The sequence below is a fragment of the Vidua chalybeata genome, chromosome 7 (assembly GCF_026979565.1).
Source record: "Vidua chalybeata isolate OUT-0048 chromosome 7, bVidCha1 merged haplotype, whole genome shotgun sequence".
NCBI classification, from domain to species: domain Eukaryota; kingdom Metazoa; phylum Chordata; class Aves; order Passeriformes; family Viduidae; genus Vidua; species Vidua chalybeata.
In genome coordinates, this window is record NC_071536.1 from 24,790,803 (window position 1) to 24,813,348 (window position 22,546).

Consider the following 22,546-nt stretch of genomic DNA (forward strand, 5'->3'; position numbering starts at 1 on the left):
TCTCCCACTAGGTTTTCACAGTTTCTAGAAAAGGAGGCAGATAATGGTTCTGCCCAACAGCAGCTACAGCACAACTAAGTGTGCTAAAGTGCCTATTGTGCCAGAGGTAATCAGCTCACTCTCTATTTATTTCACCAGTAGCTGACAAACTAAATTGAAGTCTAACTACTTAAGCTTCCCAAGTTAAGTCAGTCCATTTTTTTTCATGGTTAATGATTTTCTCATTAAATGTTCTAATTTCTTATGAATTGCACTAATAAAAGCAAGTCCTGCTGGTGTTTTCAGTGGTGGTGGTGTTTTTTTTAAACACTGCCTTCTCATTGATGTGTTAAATTAAAACCCCAGGCACTATAAGGGTGCAATAAAAGTCTTTATTGTCAGAAAGATTCCAGCATACTGTTTGAAATTATCAGATACTCTACTACTTCTTTTGCATTTAATTTTTTTTAAATCCTTTTCCATTTGATTGCCCTGGCAGCCATCAGAAGAAAAGACTTTCTTGCTACTGATTGTGAGATGCCCCCTTTTGAAATCTGTGGTAAGGAACCAAATGAAACCTGCAATGTTTTACCAGGAACTGAGAGTCCATAATATAGGCAGCAAACAGGTTACATGGCAACAGTATTAAAGTCACATTACTCTAATATCCTGAGGTAGCTTGGCTAAAAAGTTGGTTCTGTCTATTAGGTTTCCCTTAAATCATAGGCCAATGATGGATGAATCTAAAATAGACAAAAATTCGTATGTTCTGATTAGACTACCAAATTACTTCAGGGGGACAAAAGTAATATTAAAGAGAGTAGATAAGGATTATAGCAGGAAATTCTTGAAGTGGTTGCTGTTCCTTTACACTTCTAATCTGAGAACTTCGTTGATTTCCTGCTGCCTTTTCATTAGTCTGAATCTTTGGGTCTGGATGCTGCAAAAAATAGATGTCCCTGTTTTTGGAGCCAGGCATGTTCTGCATAAAGATGTCTTTTTAACTAAGCTGTGATAAGCATTAACTCTGATGTATCCCAGACAAATCTCAGGCATTGATGTTTTGAGGAGTAGGTCCCTGAGTAACAAACTGACAGCCTATTCAGGCCACTCCTGTGTAATTGTAACTTTTTTCTTCTCGCCCAACTTCCCTAACTCCACACACACTTCAGGAAGCACTCCTAATAACCACCACATTCTGCAGAACATCCCAAGAAATTTTAATGTTCTCTTTCCTTTTTCTACTGTACCTGACTGGTTAGATAACAAATACAGTTATTAAGGGTTGGAGAACTGCAGGAAAAAATAAATCCTGGAATAGAAGATCTTTTAGTTCTAGCAGAATTTAATCCCTTCCCCTCTGGCATTCAGATACATTTGCTACTCCAAAATACATTCACTAGTGCTGTCATTTTTTGTGAAATATGCCATGAACAATTATGTTCACTTGTTATCTCTGAACAGCTACAGTACAGAAGTGCAGTTATATTTTCATGTTTGTTCAGTTCAGCTCTTGGTCTCGATTACTATACCAATCAGATTATACAATAATAATAGCCAAAACTGTCTATTATTACAATCCAAGCTTGATTCCTTGGGGATTCCCCCCCCCAAAAAAAAAAAAATAAATCAGGTTAAAAAAAATTTCTTCCTTTAGACAAAAAACTCCTGTTAATCTTCTGATTTATGTGCTGCTGGTGGTAATGATTTGTATTCATGGGCAGTGCTTAAAGTGTGATTCACTAACAGATCAGTTAAATCACCTGAAAATTCATTTTAAAATACTGCTCTGTAACATCTTTCTAGAACTGAAAAGAAGAAAGAAATTCTGAACTGAAAACTGTACTAATTTGTAAGGGTCTCCTTCGTCTTTAAGCCAAGAAATAAGAATTTTAAGACCAAGAGCTGTTGGTTGTTGAACTAATCCAATACCCTAGGAGGTGCTGGTTCAGTTTTGAAATGGTGTCTCTAAATGCCCTGTGAGTATGGATCAGCATGATTGAGGCTGGATGTCTGAAGGACATACAACCCAAATCCCTGCTAAAAACAGGGTTCACTGTGGAACAGGTGCCTCAGTGCCCCACAGACTTGAGTTCCATGTAGCTCCAAAGATAGAGAGTCTCCAAGTTCTCATGGGCCCCTTTTTCTGTGTAAGTCCCATCACTGTAATCTTTATTATCTTTTCCCCTATAACATCTAATTCAAATTCTGTTTGTTGCAACTCAGAGCTTTGAGTCTCACCCAATCACTATGCCCTTCAAAGACAAACCTGGCTTCATCTTCTCTGTGAAGCAGATATACAGAAAACTTCAAAGTGATTCTATACACTCAAGTATTTGGTTTGCAAAACCCCTTCTAATGACTGAATCATTTTCATCAAACCAGTTATTGCATTTGGCCTACCTAGCAGTAGAGCATGAATAGTCTCTGAAATATACAAAAACATCCAGTAAGATAAAAATGCAGACAAACTGCAAAAAACATGCCAACAAAGAATTAAGTATTTGTTTTTTAGAAAACTATCTTGGCTCCAGAAAGGTAATTAACTGTACTTATTCCTACAGAAAATCTTGCAATGAAATATCATCATTGTTCACATGCAATTACTTATTCTTTCATCTATAATTTTCTAGAAATGCCTAGGAAAAAAATATTAACTAATTTACTATAAATACAGAAATGAGAGCTTAGTGCAATTTTTCTCTGGACATGCAGATTTCTTTCCCAGCTGAAAATCAGTAAATTAAAAAAGCTTTTTTGACATCATGTTCTCAGACAGGAGTACTGTAAGATGCAATGAATGTGGCCTATAAACTCACACAGAAAATTTACAAATCAAAGAAAATACTATGCATGCGTCACTACCTTTTTCTACTCCCCTGATTCTCTCTTGTACAAAAGCCTATGAAAATACAACACAACACATCAGACATGATTTGCTCTCCAGAGATGCAGACATAGATGGAAACCTCCAAACAGGAGGATGAACTGGTAGTACATGGCTACTCCTTTGGCATTACAAAGATGGTAAGCACTGACTGCATTCTCTGAAGCCACAGCAATGAAGAAACTCATTGTACACCCTTGGGAGCAACAATTCAATTCTACTCGGGTAAACTAATCTATTTTATGTGCAATCGTTGACAAATGTCAGAAGCTGTTATCAGGAGACATCTCTTTGTGATGACTGTACACTTGTGACTTGCTCAAAATAAGACCTGCATAACATGACATTGCTCTGGCCATGAATGCAAATAAGAAAGTAAGGATGTCTAGAGGGGAACACAATTCTAGTTACATGAGCATCAGCATTAACCAGTACGCTGAAACCATCAAACATATCTCAACATGTAAGCCCTAAGCAGCTCCCTGCTGTAATAAACAACACAGTTTTCAGGTAAAACCAAAGTCAACTATTGTTTCAGGAATTGAGCTGCCAGTCCAGAAAACCTATCTCTAAGACCCTTGCCAATCTGAAAATCCTTGATTTTCTGCAGATATGTATTTAGGCATTAGTGGCAAAGTTCTCACACAGCATCAAACACAGACTAGCTTCCACTTAAGACTTCTGCTATGAAAGGAACAAGCCCTGATTAACAAATCTCAGTGAGGGCACTGCAGGAAATATACTGGTACCTATTTTCAGTGATAAATATACCATCAGGACTTCCTACAAGCTCTTTCAGAAGAAAAAGAAAAATAATCACCTTGCCATCCTCTGGTACTGCTAACTTTATAATTTTGGTGTGGGTGTGCCATTAACCTGTAGCTGAATTAAAAAGCAACTGTAGTGTCAGTATTTAAAGTACAACTCTTCCTACTGCTACAACTTCTCTTTCTACTAAAAAACAACCCACCTCCAATCAAACAGCTGAAAGGTCTTTCTCCTCCCAATGAAAGGACTGCTGTTATTTTAAAAGGTGAATGTAAGCTCTATTCAGTTAGGAACACTGTAGTAGATGTTTTTTTAATACAAGAAAGAAAAACAGAATGCAACTTAGCAGTTCTCCTGTCTGCATCCTGACACATAAAAAGCTACCCTTTTTACAAATAAGTATTTGAATGCCACAGATTATCCTTTTCTGCAAAGAAATTTTATATTTCTTATGTTCTAGCAGAGGGAAAAAAAATCATCATTAAATGATAAAATTATACCAAAAAACCCCTTAGAACCACTGAATAGTTTTAAGGCAGAATTTACTAGTTACATAACCAAAGTGCAATACAGCAAGCCATTAAAAACATGCCTGCAATGTTCAATATATTAAGCTACCAAAAAGGCTCTAAAGCACAAAAAGGATTATCCAGAAGAAAGAGATAATATGCAAAGTATGTTTTTATTTGTAGTGGCTTCTATCTCTCCTTTAAATGGGTGACTGCACTACATTCTGTTTAACTACACCTTATCATTACAGAGCAGATTACAGAGCATAAAAGCAAATTGCTCAAAATTTCATAACCTTCCAACCATGTACTGCAGTTATCTCCAGCACAGCTACCAAGTGGACATATTTAAACACTCTTTCTAGTTAAACCATCTTCAAGGATAATCACTATACTTATTTCTGCCTCAAAGCTTTCCTACATGATAAAATTTATCACCGTAACAAAGTAGTCAACTGTTTCACAGTTTCTGTATTCTAATGAATTGTACAATGCTTTTTTTACTGCATCTAAATATAGCTGAGATTTAAGAAGACAACTCAATATTTTTTAAATAAATAATTTCTTCTGGGTCTAATGAAAAATCCATGTAAAAAAGCTAGCTAGCTGTCATAGAGGTCTGGAAATTCTGGAGAGAAATAGCTATGCAGGCTTTAACATGCCATATTACAACTCAATATACCGCTAAACACACTCCTGAAACTCCATCCAAAAGGACCAAAGGTCTTGTTGAAATACTCAGTACCTCACTTAAGCACCTCTGCAAATCTTTCTTTGAAAAGCAATGTGACATTAGTGGCTATTTGGCAGATCAGGTTTATCCTTCCACAACCTTCCAATCACCCTTTATGAGATAAAGGACCCCATCCATCTTGTGCCTTCTTTTTAAGACACCTTTGGATTACATATATCTCTGTATAGCTACTCCTGGAGGGAACTACCATACAAATCAATGATAATTTCGTAGCATTTTCAGACTTAGGCCATGCAAGCCAGTGCTTGACCTGTGCCTTGTGTTCATTTTTATCTCTGAGAAGAGTCAGTGCACACAGAGCCTTCTCTCAACTTTCAGATTACAAATACTACCTTTTTATTCCATTCTGAATTCACCTGTGCTTTCTTCCACTCACAAGCAGTAGGAAATGACCTTTGCATGTGAAGTCCCAGGCATGAGAGCCTCTTTTTTTTGTTCATGGAACACGAGACAGGTTTCTCACACTGTGCACCCCCACAGCTGTCCACTTCAGGCCAGAAAGATCCCAGGAATGAGAAGCTGAGACTCATTCTGAATGAGGCAGTCAGTGAATACCAAGGGGTCTTCGTTAGAAACATCTGATGAGCTGCTCGGGTGCCTCAGTGTAGCTGTTCAGTGCCTTTTTACCCAAAGACAGCTACCTGAGAATTAATTGGGGAAGGCAAGTATTAACATGGGAATTACGGATGACACCTTCCTTGGCTGAGAGGCACTACAAGCTAACCTGTAAATTCCAGAGCAACTCACATTGCACTAGAAACTTATGTTTAAACAAATGAATTGCATTTACTGAACTCTGAAAGTGCTACTAATATAATTAAGATAGACAAAAGTCATTTACCATCTTTGAAGTCAGCATTTTTCTTCCTTGCCAGAATTCGGAAATCTTCTGCTGGGTTAACACTGCCTACCTACAAAAAGTACAAAACCAATTCAATTGTCTTCCAAAATGCATCTCTTTCTTCTTGTCAGGCAACAAGAATCTTTAAATTTCTTTTTATTTGAATATTTGAACTGTGTACTTCTCTGCATTCAGACTCAAAAATGCAAGTCTTCTAAAGTGCGTTAATGCACAGTACTCCTGGCAAAAGTTGGTTATGACATGAGCAAGATGAACTCACTCTGCTGCACTGTTACAAGTCGACCACTTCCCTGGTGCTGAGAGGACAGAAGCACAGCACTTCAGGTTATCTGCTAGTTCAGCTTTGAGATCTTCTGTAGCACAGACCTCTTAGACCTCTCTAATCTCACCAGATGCTTAGTGAGGAGTGTGGGCTCCATGGCACATGGGTACAGAATCAGTGGTTTGCCACTCCAATAGGACCTCAAAATTAAAAGCTTGCACTTAAATCATCTAGGCTTTCTGGCAGAGTCTAACATCTTAAAGTCTAAATGCTCTAAATGGGCATGGAAATGCAGAAACCTTTCAAAGGAACTAAAACCATGTCAAATATAAATAAACACTGAAAAATGGATGCATTAACTTGAGGGGAAAAAAAACCAACAATCTTAAAATTTTCTGTCAGCAATCATAATTCTACTTTTTTATGCTTTGCTGTCAAAATAATTAATGGACTTTGCAATAAGTTTGCTTGGTCTCACTGTATTTCTTCAAGATCTAGCAATGTCACTTTTCAGGAAATATCAGAAAATTATATTAGAAGTATAGGACACCGAAATCTTTTTAGACTTCAAATATTTTTATAAGTATCAATAATGCTTTTTTCAAAATGAACCTTAAAGAACAGCACATCTGAAAACAAGAGAAGTTATAAAAAAATATTTAATATTGAGCTAATAGGAAAACATTAAATAAAGGAAGGTGCACAGTTATTATACAGGTTTCATCTAGCCACCAAATTTTAAGTTAGATCTAGTGGCAAGATGAAGGCAAATTTCTGATTTAGACCCCAAATTAATGCAGAAAACAATGTCTAAAATCAGAGCAATACTTTTGATTAAATACACAGAGGCAACTTTTATGTTGCAGAAGATATGAAAGACAGCAAGAAAAAAATTCAACCACTGAGCTCCAATTCTGTTTTCTTCAGATCCTCAGGCTTTCCTTTTAGAGTTCTAAACACCAGGAGAGAATTTTGTCCTAAAATATCCATGACTGATGGAAACTTGTGTTAACACATGCCTAAGGGCAGAGAAAGTTGTCTTCAGAATCTCTAGCAGAGTCTCAAATGTACAAGTAGACAGTATTTCAGTTATGTTTCAGCTAGGAACTCTCCTTTTATCAGGAATTCTGTATATTCACTACAATAGACCTAGAGAATTAATCTTTCCCTTTGATAATCAGATTTGTAAAAATATGCTTACAGAGGTGATATTGCCTTCAGCAAGTTTCATAATGCTAAAGCTCTCTTCCTCATCTTCAATTTTTGGTTTCTTAAGGCTGGGTTCATCTTCGCTGCAAATGAGAAGAACAAAAATGAATACAAACACTTCAAGATGACTGTCCTGCCTACTACCAGGGAGTCAATAAATTAATGAAATATACACTGAACTAAACTTCATTACATAACTGTTCCAAAAATCAACACTTAAACATGCCTTATTTTTCCCTTGGGCTGCACAAACCAGACAGTAGAAACAGACCGAACTTCATATTCACATACAGCAAAGGCATCACTTGTAGAAGGTATGAAATTCTTACTGCTTATTTCAGGTGTGAATTTCCTTATTCACACAAACCTTCTTCATCTTTCTAAATACAGAATATCTCCAAACACTTTATTTAGAACTTCTGTGTTGAGGTAGCCTTGATAATTTACAGTATATAATATGACGTTTGGTATTTTCACTAGATTTTTTTATAAACATGAAATGTAAGTGAAAATGTACCATTTTAGTAAGACATTAATTTACTGTTCAGTCACTACCTGCTAGATCACATGAGAACTCTGTAAACTTGCAGCTTGTATTTGTTAAAACCTGCTAGACAAACTCCAGTTAAGCAGATCAGAACTCTCTTAGGACATTTTAAGCTACATCTCAAAATGCTTTCAAAAGACTGTATTTTTTAAAAGTTAGTTGTGATTTTGGGCTACTTTCTTGCTTTGTCCTTACAGGTAACATAGAGCAAGGTGTACATTCAAACTAGGAACTTAATTCTAACATGTAACATGCTACACTTCAGAGCACATCTCAGCAACAGGAAAATCCAGATAATCACAAAAGGGGAAGAAAATCAGATGCTGACAGGCTACTGACACAGACAAATTGATTTCCATTTAAGAATGACTGAAAGCTACTCAGCAACCCAAAGGGCAGGATTTGTGTTCAAGGAATCCCAAAACAAAGTAACAAGTTTTTCTGAAAAATTCTACTGCTGTGAAAAGAAGAAACTGCATGATGATGTAGGGACAAAGCCAGAGATCCTGGATTAGGAGCCACTTTTCATTCTGCAAGATTAGAAGTGATTGCAAAAACTGCACTCCATGTTACAGAAGCAATCAACTATTAGAAAGAACTTGTGCATTCTTCCTTTTTGCTTTCCATAGCACACTCCCTCCGCTACTTTACAATCATTGTCTATCTCACTTTGTTTCAGCAATCTTCTGTGTCCTTTACTTAATTTTGTCACTACCAAAAATGAAATCCCTTCTCCTCAGCAACTCTTGTCATTCACTGTCATTCACCATAACCTTACTTATCACTCTAGGAGAAACGATGACATTAGCTATGCCTAGGGACAAGGATAGGATACCTTTGCTTCATTCTCAACTCTGCTGACTTTCTGGCTAACCTTGAACAAGTTGCTTGATTGCTTTGAAAAACCAGTGTGTCTCTCTGTAAAAGGAGAAACTGATACTTATCAACACCAGAGAGTTTAGAAACTCCACTGGAACCAAAAATCTTGTATATTAACATGGTTTGATGAAAGGTGTAAAGAACAACAAAAATTCCCTTTCAGAATATTTTCCTCCAAAAGTATATGGCAATCAATTTTCTTCTTTTTCTTTCTGCATTATTTTTACCCATTCAAAATGCTTTGGGATTGGAGGAAGGAGAAAATAAATGATGATGCTGCATTTAACAGCCTAGGACCAAATCTACAGTTGTCATTAATCAGTGCAGCACAGCAGAAACTAATGAATTCATAGCCATTTATACCAGCCAAGGATCTGACATTTAGAATATGCACTGATTAGCAGTATTTTTAAACTGCAAAACGTGCAATTACTATTTGAGAAAAATTAATAAAATACAAGATTAATTTAAAACACCCACTTCTACATTAATATAGAAGCCTCTCACATCCTAAAAAGCTGTATGAGATAACAACCTCTCCATAGCCAACCTAAGAAGGAAAAGGTAATGTTTTCTATACTACTGGATTTTTTTTTAACTACACATATCTTAAGCAAAAGTGATACAAATGAATACTGAAATCTCTATTAAGATATCATGCCTACAATTATGCTGATTTAGTCCCATTAGACCTTAAACATTAACAGAGAAGAATTTGGTCAATATGATGACAGGAGGTACAAATCAGTTTTAGAAAACAAAAATAATGGTCAAGACATCTTCTAAACAGTGTTTCCAAATACTTAAATGCAACCTATATCTTAGTATTAATAAGTTGAATCTCATAGAACCATAGCATTTAGAATCACAGAACGGTTTGGGTTGGAAGGAACCTTAAAGATCACCCACTTCCTACACGCCTGCCATGGGCAGGGACACCAACTAAACCAGGCTGCCCAAAGGCCCACCCAGCCTGGCCTTGAACACTGCCAGGAAGGGGCATCCACAACCTCTCTGGGCAACCTGTACCTATGCCTTTGTTATTTAATATTTTCCTTAATCATTGTTGCAGAGTGATGCACTTTTCTTGATCCAGTGAATAAATTATATAATCTCAGCTTTTCCCCAAACACAGAACAAAAACATACGGTTAAGACTGCTGTTGTAGCAATGATAAAATACTACCAGACCCATTCATTACTACAGCAAACCATTATTCTGCAATTTTAAACAAACCCTAACTATCATTCATTCTTCTTTGCATAGTTGAGTCTGTATCCTTTTACTTCATTTACAGTTTTTTTTTTTAATAATTTTAATGCCCAACATAAATTTCTATCTGCATTACTTTTACAACTACTTTTATCACCCCTCTAAAGGAAACCGGTTTTTAAACAAAATAGATTTCCTTCTTGCTTGTCAGATGCTTTTGGGAAGATATATTTTAAAGCAACTAACAGTAATGGGTCACTGCTTTTTGTTTAAATTCTCTCTCTAGCTTGTTTGAACCCAATTTTTTACCTTTTATTTCTAATCTGGCTCTACCACTTTTTAAAATATACATATAAATGTACATAAACCCAGAGAAACTGGGGCATGGAGTAAGGAAAAGAGAATTTAATCAGTATGAATTCACAGACACACCAAGGCAACAGGAATACACTGAAATCAGCAACAACAACAACAAAAGCCAGGCGTGTCCCAGTCTGTAGAAAGGAATGTGGTCATTAGCCTCAAGCAGCAAAGTGAGGAGTCCGGTGTTGTGTCTTCCCAAAACAACATGCTGAAGAGGCTCTACCCAACCCAGAGGAAAGGAATGAGCTAAGCAAGAGCTCAAAACACCTCAAAGATGTCATTCCTAGTGCTGAAAGGACTGAACCAAAAATGACAAAACAAAGGGAGAAGGAGCTAACTGAGAACACTCCAACATCTCAGGGGCCCACTAGTTATATTAATTATAGATTTCAGTAAATTAATTTCTCAGAAGCAGATTTTGTTTACATAAATTGATTTGGCTGAGGTGACAGTACAAGTGCAGTATCAATTTAGCATTTATTCTTCCTCTCTGCAGCACAAATAAACTAAACACCTATATTCAATAATATCAAAAATACCCTGTCTTAAAACTGTTCAAACAATAGCTGTTCCAGGAAGAGTCTATAACAGCTTGATTTTCTTGGAGACAACCACATCAAATGCACAGTACATAATAATGAAACTGCTTTTCTTTTGATATTCAAAATGAAAGCTAGATAATTACCTAAATCAAGCATGCTGAGAAGGAAGGCTCAACTTTATGGCTAATTTAAACTGCCATGGCATTTATTCTAAACTAAATTAGACCCTCTGTTAGTGTTATTTGAACTATTTTATAAAGACCTCTAGGACAAACTAACTGACCAGGAGACAAGCAGCAACGGAACAGGTTGCCCAGAAAGGATGCACAAAACCCTGAAGGTTTTCAAAGCCAGACTGTATGAATCCCTGCTTAGATCTCACAGGTGGTCTTTGAGCAACAGGTTGACCTAGAAGCCTCTGGTGGTCCATTCCAATCTGATGGATTTTGTGATTCTGTGGCAGCAAATGCAGACATGAGGAACTTACGCGAGCAGGTACAGGCTCCCCAGACATGAGGAACTTACTGGTTCCTAGTGTGTCCTGCACTGCAACAGTATGACCACCACTATTCACAAAACACTCCAGACATTGTTGGCACCACAACATTCTCTATCCATCAGCATTTTTTCCATTGTGTAACTCATTGATTTTCTGTTCAAAAGATTCTGAGCCTGCTTCATCCAGCAAAAACAACCTGAAGTGTAAAAAAAAAAGTTTCAAAAAATCCATAATACATCTCTAACTTACTTGTCTTTGAAGATGTCTTGCGCAGTCTTCTCTTCTTTTTTCTTGCCAACTTCCTTTAGGGGGAAAAGTGCTTTTACTCTTTCCAGAGGAGCCTGACACCTTTCTCTTACCACACAAGGCATCTCCAGCATTTGTAAAATGTGCTGTTCTATTGGTGGCAGTGGCTTATCAGGGTGAAAAGCCTTGTGCTGCAAACACTGCAAGAAACAAAACAGTCTGAGCAAAGTAGAACTTTCAATTATATTAAAAACTTTTAATGTAATGCCTGTACACCATATGGTAACTGCAAAATATCTTCCGTATTAAACCTTTGTATTGCTGAAAAATATCCTGTCTCACAGTGGACTGAAAGTCTATGATCAACTGTTTAAGGAGACTATTAATGATATTAAACAAGAATACCGATGCAGATGAGTGGTCCCACACTCACTGGAATGAGTTCTGTGAAAATTAGAAAAATCCCAGGAATTAAACAATCTGCAACTGTTCATATTTTTAGCTTCACTCTACCTTTAAAAAGCAGTTCTCTTATAAAAAACAGTCCCACAGGAGATATTTATATACACTTCAAAATTAAGTAAATGAGATCTATACCAACCACACATTCCAGTTATTTTAACAGTTTAATGTCCCTCAAAGAAAATATTTCTTCTTGGTCAATTAAACTCAGTATGCATACAGGAGGAATGTTCATAAGCTTAAGAGAGAATGCAAATAGAAAGAGAGAATATTAAATGTGCACAGGTGAGGCACAGAATATATGTATGTTTGGAACATAGCTTTGAAAAGAGTAGGGAATGAAGGGGCCTGACAGATGCACAAAGCTGGAACAGATGGTGAGAGCTACAGAGAAGGATTTTTCACCCAAGTGTAGAGTCAGTGCACACAGTCACGGAGTCAAGCAGACGGGGAGAGATGAGGTTAATGAGGCAGGCTACAGAAATTCCATGGAGGGCTTTGGAAACAAAGTAAATATCTTTACAATTTTGTGAAGTGTGAGATAGCAGTAGAGAGGTATGTGCATTTACAAATACACACACAGATACCAGTGCACGCACACAAATACATCAAAACATGTGATATACAAAGGAGACAATTTTTTTTCCCATGCTCATTGTACTGGGTGCATTAGACACCCATGTGAAGGCACCTACTCAGTAAACTAGGAATACAGCAGAGATTTGCTCCCCTGTTGGCTGTCAGACATGACATTAATTTAAAAAACAAAATCAAAGCAAATAAAAGCTCCTATGCATACTGGAAATCTGCCAATACAGAAAATCAAGACAATATGCGACACGTCAATACTGATGTGTTTTCGGGTTGCCATTAAGATTCCAGTCCACATTAGAACGTACTGCCAAAAGGAGGCAGTTGTACAAGGCTACTGATTTGGAAAACTTGTAATGATTTAAGGCACAATTATTTTGAAAGACAGTAAAAATGTTGCTGGAAGCTGCAGTAATGGCTCTTCTGATACAAAAACAAACAAACAAACAAAAAACCACCCAAAAATCAAAAAATTAGGTAATTGAATTAAACTCACAAAGCAAAAAAACTTAAGTCCCTTGTTATGCCTATGTGTTTCAGGCTTTTGTATGTTCATCTTAATGTGTGCAGCTGCAGGAGCTGAGCAGACTGAGTGGCCACAGCATCTACTTTTACCTGTTTTTAAAGTAGATGACTACATCTGAAACCTGAGATGGCAAGTACTGTCAAAACTCAGGTGCTAAATGGAGACTAAGTTAAACAGACAGCCTGGAGTTTCTAAAGCAACACCGAGCCTCTTAACCTTGCTACCCCCCTTCCTTCTGTGTCCAGCAGGAATCACTCCTACCTTCACCGTTAGAAGAAACCCACACTGCCACTGCCTTGCAGACTCACTGTTCTATTCATGCATGTTGTCACCAAGGCACTATCTCCTCATTGCTTTTCCTAATTTCTTACATTTCCACTTCAAGAGACACAGCCAGCTTTCAGGAACAGGGGTCACACCAAGGTACTGGTCAATGGATGCAATGAAGCAGGCTTCACACCATTAACTCCATGATAAACAATGACATATATGCACCAACAGACCAACAGGTCCATCTTTCTACAGAACCACCCTTGCTGAGCAGTTTGTTTATTTGGCTAACAAATAAAATTAACTGCATCCCCTAAACATCTTAGGTGCTTCAAATCCCTGTATTTAAGATGGACAACTTAAACAATAATGTTGGAAGTTTACCACTACAAAAGCTACAGAAGTTCACCTAGTTTTTTTCTGGAAGCAAGGAATAAAGGTTGAAAGTCTGGATATAGGATATTCCTCATCTTCCACTCCAGCAAGCATTAACATCTACTTCTCACCCACTCTGTCATTTCCTGATGCCTACCACTGCTTCCAGAGATATAATTTAGCTTGATGTTTTTGTTTAAATTCTGGCTCTTGTCACTTATCGTTCCAAATATCTTCATGAGGCAACAAAGCAAGGAAATGAGGTAGGAGTTCATCCTTTTCTTCAGAGTTATTTTTCAAAACCATTTATAGGTTCTATTCAAACAATCCACTTACTGGCTACAGTCAAAAGATGATGCAGAATTTTTCTTCACAGTTCTTAAGGAACCAGCAGTGCCACTTTGCCTAAGAGCAAAATACTAAGAATCTGGAACATCTTTGCAGCAAAGGAGAAAACAAGCGCAGATTAATAGTAATTTTGTAATAAGACAAACGAATGGGGCTGTGTGTGGCCAAAAGAAAGCACTAAGGGGACCGACAGGTTAGGGCTTCCTGAACAGCAAGGACAAAAATTGTATCCTACCCCACACATTCAGTCAATAAATACTTCTTCTACCAGTAGCACTCAACCTTACAAAATCCTATTATCCTCTAAGGAAATAGGCAAGTTACTCAGTTATTCTCTTCCAGCAGTAATTGTCCCAAGTGCTGGAACACCACTATCACACTGTTTCAGAAGACAAATAGCACACCTAATAAAAACATCTTTCACCAAGAGGTAACATCCACTAAACTAAAAGAATGCAAAACTCTATCTAGCAATATAACAGAGGAAATTCTATCCCCCAAGTATTTGATTTACAAGCAAAGCCCAAGTTTTCTAATATCCAAGCTTAACAACCCTTCCTAAAATAAGAGCTGTGCAGAGGTCAGTTCATTTTAAGTTCTTGCCCTGCAATAACCTCCAACAGATCAAATCTTTTATTCAGTTACACACTGTCTTGTCAATATGACTGGCAGAACTTGATGAGACCTCTGAGTTCTTCAGGTGTCAATCAGAGTAGGGTTGAAGACAGTGGGCTTACATGTGTTCCTGAAACACACATTGACCTTCAGATCCTTTAGTTATTTTAACAACACTGAGAAAGCAAGGCTTTGGGAAGCTAGGTTAAGTTTTCTTAATTTAAAAAAACATCTTCCTACTTGTAAACCAAAATACATCATGTGGAATTGCTGAGATATGATGAATGTGATTGCTATAATACCATTTTTGGTCAATTTTCAGAGAAGAGTCACATGTTCAATATATCTCCATGGTTCTGTATACAGTACAATTCTGCAGTTGCTTAAATTGCAACATAATTTTCTTTATTTTTGAATTTGCTGTGTCATTTTTTAAGCACTTGCATTCCAATGTATAATTAAGTCTCTCATCCTCACAGTTGCAATGAAAGTCTTCGTGACATGAAAGGAATGTAAATCAAAATGGAGACAGCTTGATATAATAACTGCAGGAAGTGTGAACTGTTCTGCTGGCTCGTAAAGTGCATCAGCTTAGACACCCCAACAGAATATTTTAAATGTCAACAAAGTTAATAACCATTTATTACTGATCCAGTTCACCTCAGACTGACCTGGTTTGGAACACTGCTAGATGCAATAATGCACAGAAAAGTGATGGGACACAGAATGAGAAACTGAAGATATCGCAAATTCTGAGCCAATTTTTCTCTTTGTCCAAAAGTCAAAGACTGAATCTATGTCCACAATACAGTGTTGAGAGGCAAGTTTTAACTTGCCTAGTCTATGTGCCTGTGAATATCACTGATGCTGTTGTAGACACCTCAGCACAGGTATAATTTCCCTTGCTTCCTGGAAACTAGAAATTTTAAACATAAATTTATGTCAGGGACAACACAGAAATCACTGGTTACCACATACTTTAATGCCAGAGATTTATATCTGCATTTTCACAATGCAGATCTTTCCAACGTGAATCAAAGAAAGACAGAAAAATCTTAAGAAAAAAGTTTTTAAAAAATACCATATAGTTCATCTCACCTGATATAATCTCTGAAAATGAGGGTTTGGAATCTTGCTGGGCTTAAATAGGTCCTCAAAAGTTTCTCCATCTTCATGAACCAAATTCATAGAATCAATCAGTGAGTCAACAGCAGATAACTGATCCACTAAGGTAGCAATTACATACAAAGGAAGATTAAATACACTTGCAGATGGATGGATTTCTTGAAACAGTTTATAAATGAAGATTTGCTTCACAATGTGAGATTTTCACCGAGTCATTACATGCCACAGAATGCACTGCAGCTGTAGATGTGCTAATAAAGAATATGGATAATGGACACAATAATAAACCCCTGCTTTATTTAAGGACTACAGTGTAAAGATAAAGCCTTTTTCTTTTGCCCCAAGACCTCAATTATTGTTGCCTTTCTGCTTTAGCTTTTCTTCTTTTTCAAGATGTTTTCATTTGCAACAGAAGGTTTATAGGCCACTTAGAAAATAAGGAGAACAGTTGGTTTGCAAAACTAAATGGCATAATATAAATTTTTAAAGTTATGATTGCGAATTAACACAGTTCACAAGAGCCAGCTACTGCTTTGGTAAGATAGGTTTTAGATTTGTTATCAAACTGCTGGTTACAGGCAAGAAGACAGAAACTGCTATAGAAACAAAACAGCATGCTAAATACACCCTGACGTGCAGGTGCCCATTCAATGCATCTCATAACAATTGAAAGAAGCAGGAGTGGATTTTAAACTACATCCACTTAAGACTCATTGCTGTGCAAAACTCTCAGAACAGCAAGTCAAGCTTTGTGTAGCTGCATGTTCTCCAAAAATGCCATCCATCTCAACCTGGACACCAATAAGCACGCGGTTTAATAACACTCCACAGAAAATACTCTTTGCCTTTGTACATTATATTAACAGGCCATACTGCAAATGGCTACGGGACCAGCTTTGCACCAACAGAGCAGCTGCCTCTGCTCTAATTCTAGCTAGCTAATCACACACTGTAGATCCCACAAGGTTTGGCCATTTACTCCCACAAATGAGTTCAAAGATCAAAGGACACAGAGGACTAATCGCAGCTCTCTATCACAGGATCCTGTGAGACTCACAATGCTGTAACCTGAGCCAGAAGTCATTTAACAGAACAGCTGAAATACTGCTTGCAAACTTAGGTCTGCTCAGCCCACACCTGAAGTGGCAAAGCTCTAACACATATTTACACCTCAAGATGACATCACCATAATGGATGCCCAAATACCTGGGTGTCTTCCTCAGTCAAAATAACAACAAAACTTAGGCTTTCATTGGTGAGCCAAATATTCTAACTATTTTAGAGCATTTTAGAAGACAACAAGCAGGTTACTTTTCCAGTTGACCAGCAAATATCTTACCTGTAGGAATGCATTTTTTACTGTTTTTCAAGGATGAAAATACATATTGTCTTAGGTCTTCCATATAGGGTAGTTGCACATAGATGAGACACTGTGCAAGAGGAAAGAATAATATCTGTAACCCCAGATGAGATACTGTGTAAGAAAAAACAACTGAGCCTGAAGAAAAAAAAAAAAATCTGTATCCCCAGAGTGCCATATCAGGGCAATATAAAACCTAAGAAAAATCTGAAGATGTCATGTCTGTATGTCTGTGCACATCAAAACACTTAAAATATTTATAGAGCAACAATTTTAAATCAGAATAAAACACAGCATTATATTTTATAACACAGTGATGGCTACACTCAATTTTTCTGCTTGTGGAATAAAGACCTCCCCACCTATCTGATCCCTTTTTCTTGTGCAGATTTCCAATTATCCATGCTTTAAATATCCAATATATTGGTGCTTTGGGAGGTTTTATCAGAGCTTACTGTATTCCAAAGTCAAAAGCTAGATTTGTTTTTTTTAACATTTCTCTGCCTCATTTTTTCTTTATTCAATTACCTCCTCCAGTTCATACCACCCTAAATAATTCCTTTCCATCTTTTATGTTTATACCCTTCAAAAGTCTGAAGACTGTTGTGTCCGCCCCCACCTCCGTCACTGCTCAGCCATGCTATACATATTTAGCTCTTTCAATAGTCTCTCGTAAGAAAGATCAGGGGAAACATATGCTGCAAAAATTCTGACATACTGTGTTGCTACTGGGTCTCTCTGCAGAAGGGTAAGAGAGAAGAGTTACCTCATATGCATCCTTAATATGCGGAAAAGCTACTCCAATTTGTGGGTTGCATCTTCTGTCATAAACATAGCGCACTACAGCCACCACTTTCAACTCATCCAATGCACGAACAAGTGCAGAAAAAGCAACTGCTGCATTCTGGAGGGAAAAAAGAACTCCAAAAATCATGCAAGTTCTTAATCATGAAATACATCTTTCACAGGGAATTCAACAGCATTGATTTAGTCAAGACTAGTTTCCATTTCAGCTATAACTTTAGCACAAGCATTTTTTCATGTGCATAAATCAAAGAAGCAGAAAGGGCAAATCTCGTCACGAGAGTGGATCCATTCAAAGCTGAGCCAACTTTAGATTCAGCACATTCCACCTTTTTTACCAGGTGTGAAGAACTCTCAGAGGTTTTGCATGAGATAGAGAAAAGGAGGGAAGTCACTCAAAAGAACATATTAGAGCACCACAGTGGGCTTTTTACCTCCAGTACTTTGAAGGTCTGTTCTAAATAACACAGTGACAGGGCACACTGTTGCTCTGCATGAGAATCGACTTAAACACCAATTTCAGGTTCCTCATAACCTTGCTCAAACATAGTATCTATTAGTTTTTCATTATTCATGAGATACTGTGTTCATTTGGAGTTTAATCCAACTTCTTTTTAACCTACTGGGCAATGAAATAAGACATTTCTGTAAGCTGCATTAAAAGTATTTATTAACACAGAAAGACAGGACAATCTCAAGCATCACTACTATTCTTTTTTTTTCTGCAGCGAAGTATGTTCAACATTAACCTTCAGTTTACCTTACCTCATCATCTTTTGCTGCAAAGACCTTCAGAGCTTGGTTGCCCATGTAGTAATGCCTCTGGATCTGCAGATTCAAATGGTCAAGAGTTAGCCTGACCTAAAGAAAAGGTTACTAATGCAACTGGACCAATTAAATTACAAAACAACTAGTGTTACTCAAGTCAGAAGCCACCAAATTTAATTACAGTGCATAGAGGTTAAAGTCCTGCATTTGTCTTATATCTCCATTTATCACTTAATGAATATTCAGTCATATTGGGTAGGATATTCTCATAGCTTCTTACTGATGGGCAGGAATGAAAGACAGTACTACTGGCAGCTGTTACCAGTCTGAATTATACTTCAGTAATTCAAAAGTCATTGTGGAAAACTACAATAGTTAATACAAGACGTAAACCTAACGGTTATCATATCTATGTTATTACATTTTTCTAGCAAAGATACATCAAAAAGGAGCTGCAAAAAGTTGCATCCTTAATTAATAAAGCTACTTCAACAGCAACCCAGAGTATATACAGTTGTGCTAGCAAAGAAGCACTTCTATTAGCAGAGTTTATTCTATTCATGAACATGGCTGAATCTAAAACAAAAAGGAAAAATAGTTTCATCAAGGGGCATCACTGAAATAGCTGGAGCTACAGCAGCTCTCACACACAAAGTCTGCAATCACCTGTCACAAAGATCACACACTACTATGGACACTGATTAAAACAACCTCTCTTTGTTAAAGAAAAAACTCTTTGAATTACAGTCTCAGAACTTCATTATATCTTTGATTTTTCTTTCATTCATTTCATCTTTTTATCTTCTTTATTTAGCAAATTACCATAAGGCTGTTGAAGGCGGTGACAACCTGCACCAGAGCAGATCTCTACGGTATTACAGCACGATTCATCAGCTCAGATTGCTCTACCTGCAGTCCTTCTTTCCTGTTCTGTCTCTAAATGCTCAGGAAATTTTACGTTCAGTATAGTATACGTAACTACACGTGTGTATCACTACACCTTTCTTTGTTTGCAAAAGAAATTGTCCCTTTGTAATATTTCAAGTATTATTTCTTGATTTACACTGCATGGGCTAATAAATTAAAAATCAAAGTTTAAGCAGCCTCTGATCTTCTTTCCTGAGGGATGTGAACAACTCAGGAAAAGAATGTAAGGTGGTTCTATTCCTTATTTAATTATGTATTTGGAGCTGTTCCACTTTTTCTAGTCAATAATGAATCATCTTTCCATGGAAGTTTTTAAAAAAAAACAATTTAATAAAAACATACATTTGAGTAGTGTCAGTTTTATCATTCCAAACGATAAAATTTAGGAGGCAAAACTTAAGATAACATACTGGTCTTGAAAATTCCAGCTGTAGTTAAAAACTTCCTGATATCATTATCCATCCACTGTAATTTTAATCCTGCAAGCACACTTGAATAATTTTACTCCACTGAGGGGAGGTGCAGCTACTATTGGGCATAACTACTCACAGTCCTGACTACAGGACCAGAGGACACTTTAAGATATCATTTCTGTTTGTTATGAAATCCAGAGACAAGAGAAGTATATAATAAAAATTAATTAAAAGCAATCAGTATTTGGTACATTGAATTTTTTTAAAAACAACTTGTTAATTCTTTTATGCATATTTACATGACTCAAAAAATATTCCTAAAATTAACTGTAGCCCTAAAATCATTAACTATGTATTTGAAGTTATTACCACACTATCTGACCAATGACGAGAAAATAAAAATCCACGTGAAATAACACTATATTTCTCTTCTGCTTTCCTCTTAGTTTCCATTTCCAAATAAAGTCAGACTAAGTTGAAACAGGAGGCCAACCTCCAGCATAAGAAAACTCTGCACACAGTGAAATACATCTTGCAGAACTAAATAACAATAGTAGGACTCAGCTGGAGGCTAATAATGTATGGAGAGATCCAAGAAATTGTTGCATTGGAACACAGGATTCAGACACATTTCACTTATTAGATCCAGTTTCTGGTACAGGAGGTAGCACTCCCTAACACCTCTCTGGCCCTGGCCAATTTAGAGCACATAAGCTCAAGCATGAGATGTTTCCTTGATCAATCACTTTAAGTGCACAAACTCCCACATTACTCCACAACTGAGTCTGAAAGTCCTCAAGGAGCAACCAGGTTACAGTTTCCAGTAGGGCTGGCTTCTCCTTTCAGTAAATCACGTAACTTCCTGGCTCCTCAGTTCTTATGTTTTAGAACACTGCACTGCAGTAGTCTAATGACACATCTAGCAACATGCACAAGGTCTCTGTGACACCTGTACTGTAAAGTAAGAAGGTGTTTAGTAACATTCATTTAAGAGTAAGCTCCCACAGATGCCTCCTATTTCATTAGCATATTTCTTTCATTGTAAAGGTGATGATGCCTTAGCCTTTATCAAGAGTTCTCATTCGTTCAGATAGTGAGAGATTTCAAAGAGCAGGAAGGCTGGGAGCTGTCAGAAGTGAAGGTGTAGAACTGCCCTATGATTTCATTTCAGTTTTGACTGGTGAAGAGGACTGGGTGTGGGTAACTCTAAGATGAGTAAAGTTTCAGTGAGAAACTTTTTCAGAGAAAAAAGATGGGGAGCATCTTAACATTCACAGCAATTACTTGGCACTCACATCTCTGTACTCTCTCCTCATGTGTCCTTCTTCAAGAACGGTTTTGTTAAGCCTTTGCCTAAGGCTTTGCTAATGCTTAAGTCCTGGATTTTCTGAAGGAAATCACCTTGTGCTGGGTAACTTTTATTAAAGTACTTGCTCAAAGTAAGTTTCTTACAACTGTCAGGGACAACAAATAGCAAAGTCAATACCACAGGTAGAGATAAGTATATTACAAACACCAAGCATCTCAGGGAAATATGGACAGTTTTTTGAATTATGCTACCTTTGTCTAAGTTCTTACGTGAAGAAGTCTTCACTACATGTAAGTTTTGTCACAATAGAAAGATGAGACCAGTCATGGTTCACAAACTAATCCTTAAGGAATTGCGAATGAATGGAGACAGCTTCAGGCTTGCTTTAACACTACTTGAAGGAAAAGCTTCTGTTAAGAAGCAGCCATACTCTTGGCTGGAGAAAGCCCAGAAAGGCTGCTGCCTGAGCTGAACAGAAGACAGACTACTAAAGTTTGTGAGATTAAATGAGACAACAATACCTCTGTCTCCTCTTTGCAGAGATCTGAACTCAGTGGGTCTGGCTTCACTTGAGGGACCAATGGCCACATTTACGAGCTTCTCTCCTTCACAAGACCACATATTGCTTACATGTACTAGAATCAGCAAATAAGTCACCCCTGCATACCTGAGTGGATATGTCCCATTCCCAATATTGAAACCCAATACAACACCATGACTTTACTGAATTCAAATAATTATCTTGAATAACCCAGGAAGCTGAATACGAAGATATTTAGCATCACACCTGAGAGGATCTAGTGAATCCCAAAACAGAAAAACACTTTCCTTCTGTTTTGTATTTCATTTGCTCTTCATCTTCCTTGGAAAAAGGAACTATATCACTCCCATACCGAAAACCTGGAGAACGAGAGAAGAGCATCTGGTAAGCATATGGGCCTACAATTTTAACACTGAAATTAGCTCTCTGAATATTTTAACAATGCATTCGTGCCCCACAGCTATGTTCCACACATGCTCATCAAATTACTTTCCCTGCTAGCAAAAAGAACCCAAACACCCATAGACACATTCTGTACTTCGCAAACAGCAGTTGCACTCCTTGTACATCATTTTATGTAACACAACTACTCTC

At 37.2% G+C, this 22,546-nt stretch overlaps 1 protein-coding gene across 1 annotated transcript in view; it reads right to left on the bottom strand.

The window, feature by feature from the left end:
- Positions 1 to 22,546, bottom strand: part of XRCC5 (X-ray repair cross complementing 5) — a 49,915-nt gene that overhangs the window by 11,475 nt on the left and 15,894 nt on the right. Inside the window, exons 9-16 of the mRNA XM_053948382.1 lie at positions 22,199 to 22,311; positions 18,760 to 18,822; positions 17,957 to 18,094; positions 17,170 to 17,260; positions 15,804 to 15,931; positions 11,522 to 11,718; positions 7,223 to 7,313; positions 5,739 to 5,808 (exon numbers count right to left, since the gene is read on the bottom strand). Coding sequence (XP_053804357.1) covers positions 5,739 to 5,808; positions 7,223 to 7,313; positions 11,522 to 11,718; positions 15,804 to 15,931; positions 17,170 to 17,260; positions 17,957 to 18,094; positions 18,760 to 18,822; positions 22,199 to 22,311 — 891 coding nt within the window. The remainder of the gene's footprint in view (positions 1 to 5,738; positions 5,809 to 7,222; positions 7,314 to 11,521; positions 11,719 to 15,803; positions 15,932 to 17,169; positions 17,261 to 17,956; positions 18,095 to 18,759; positions 18,823 to 22,198; positions 22,312 to 22,546) is intronic.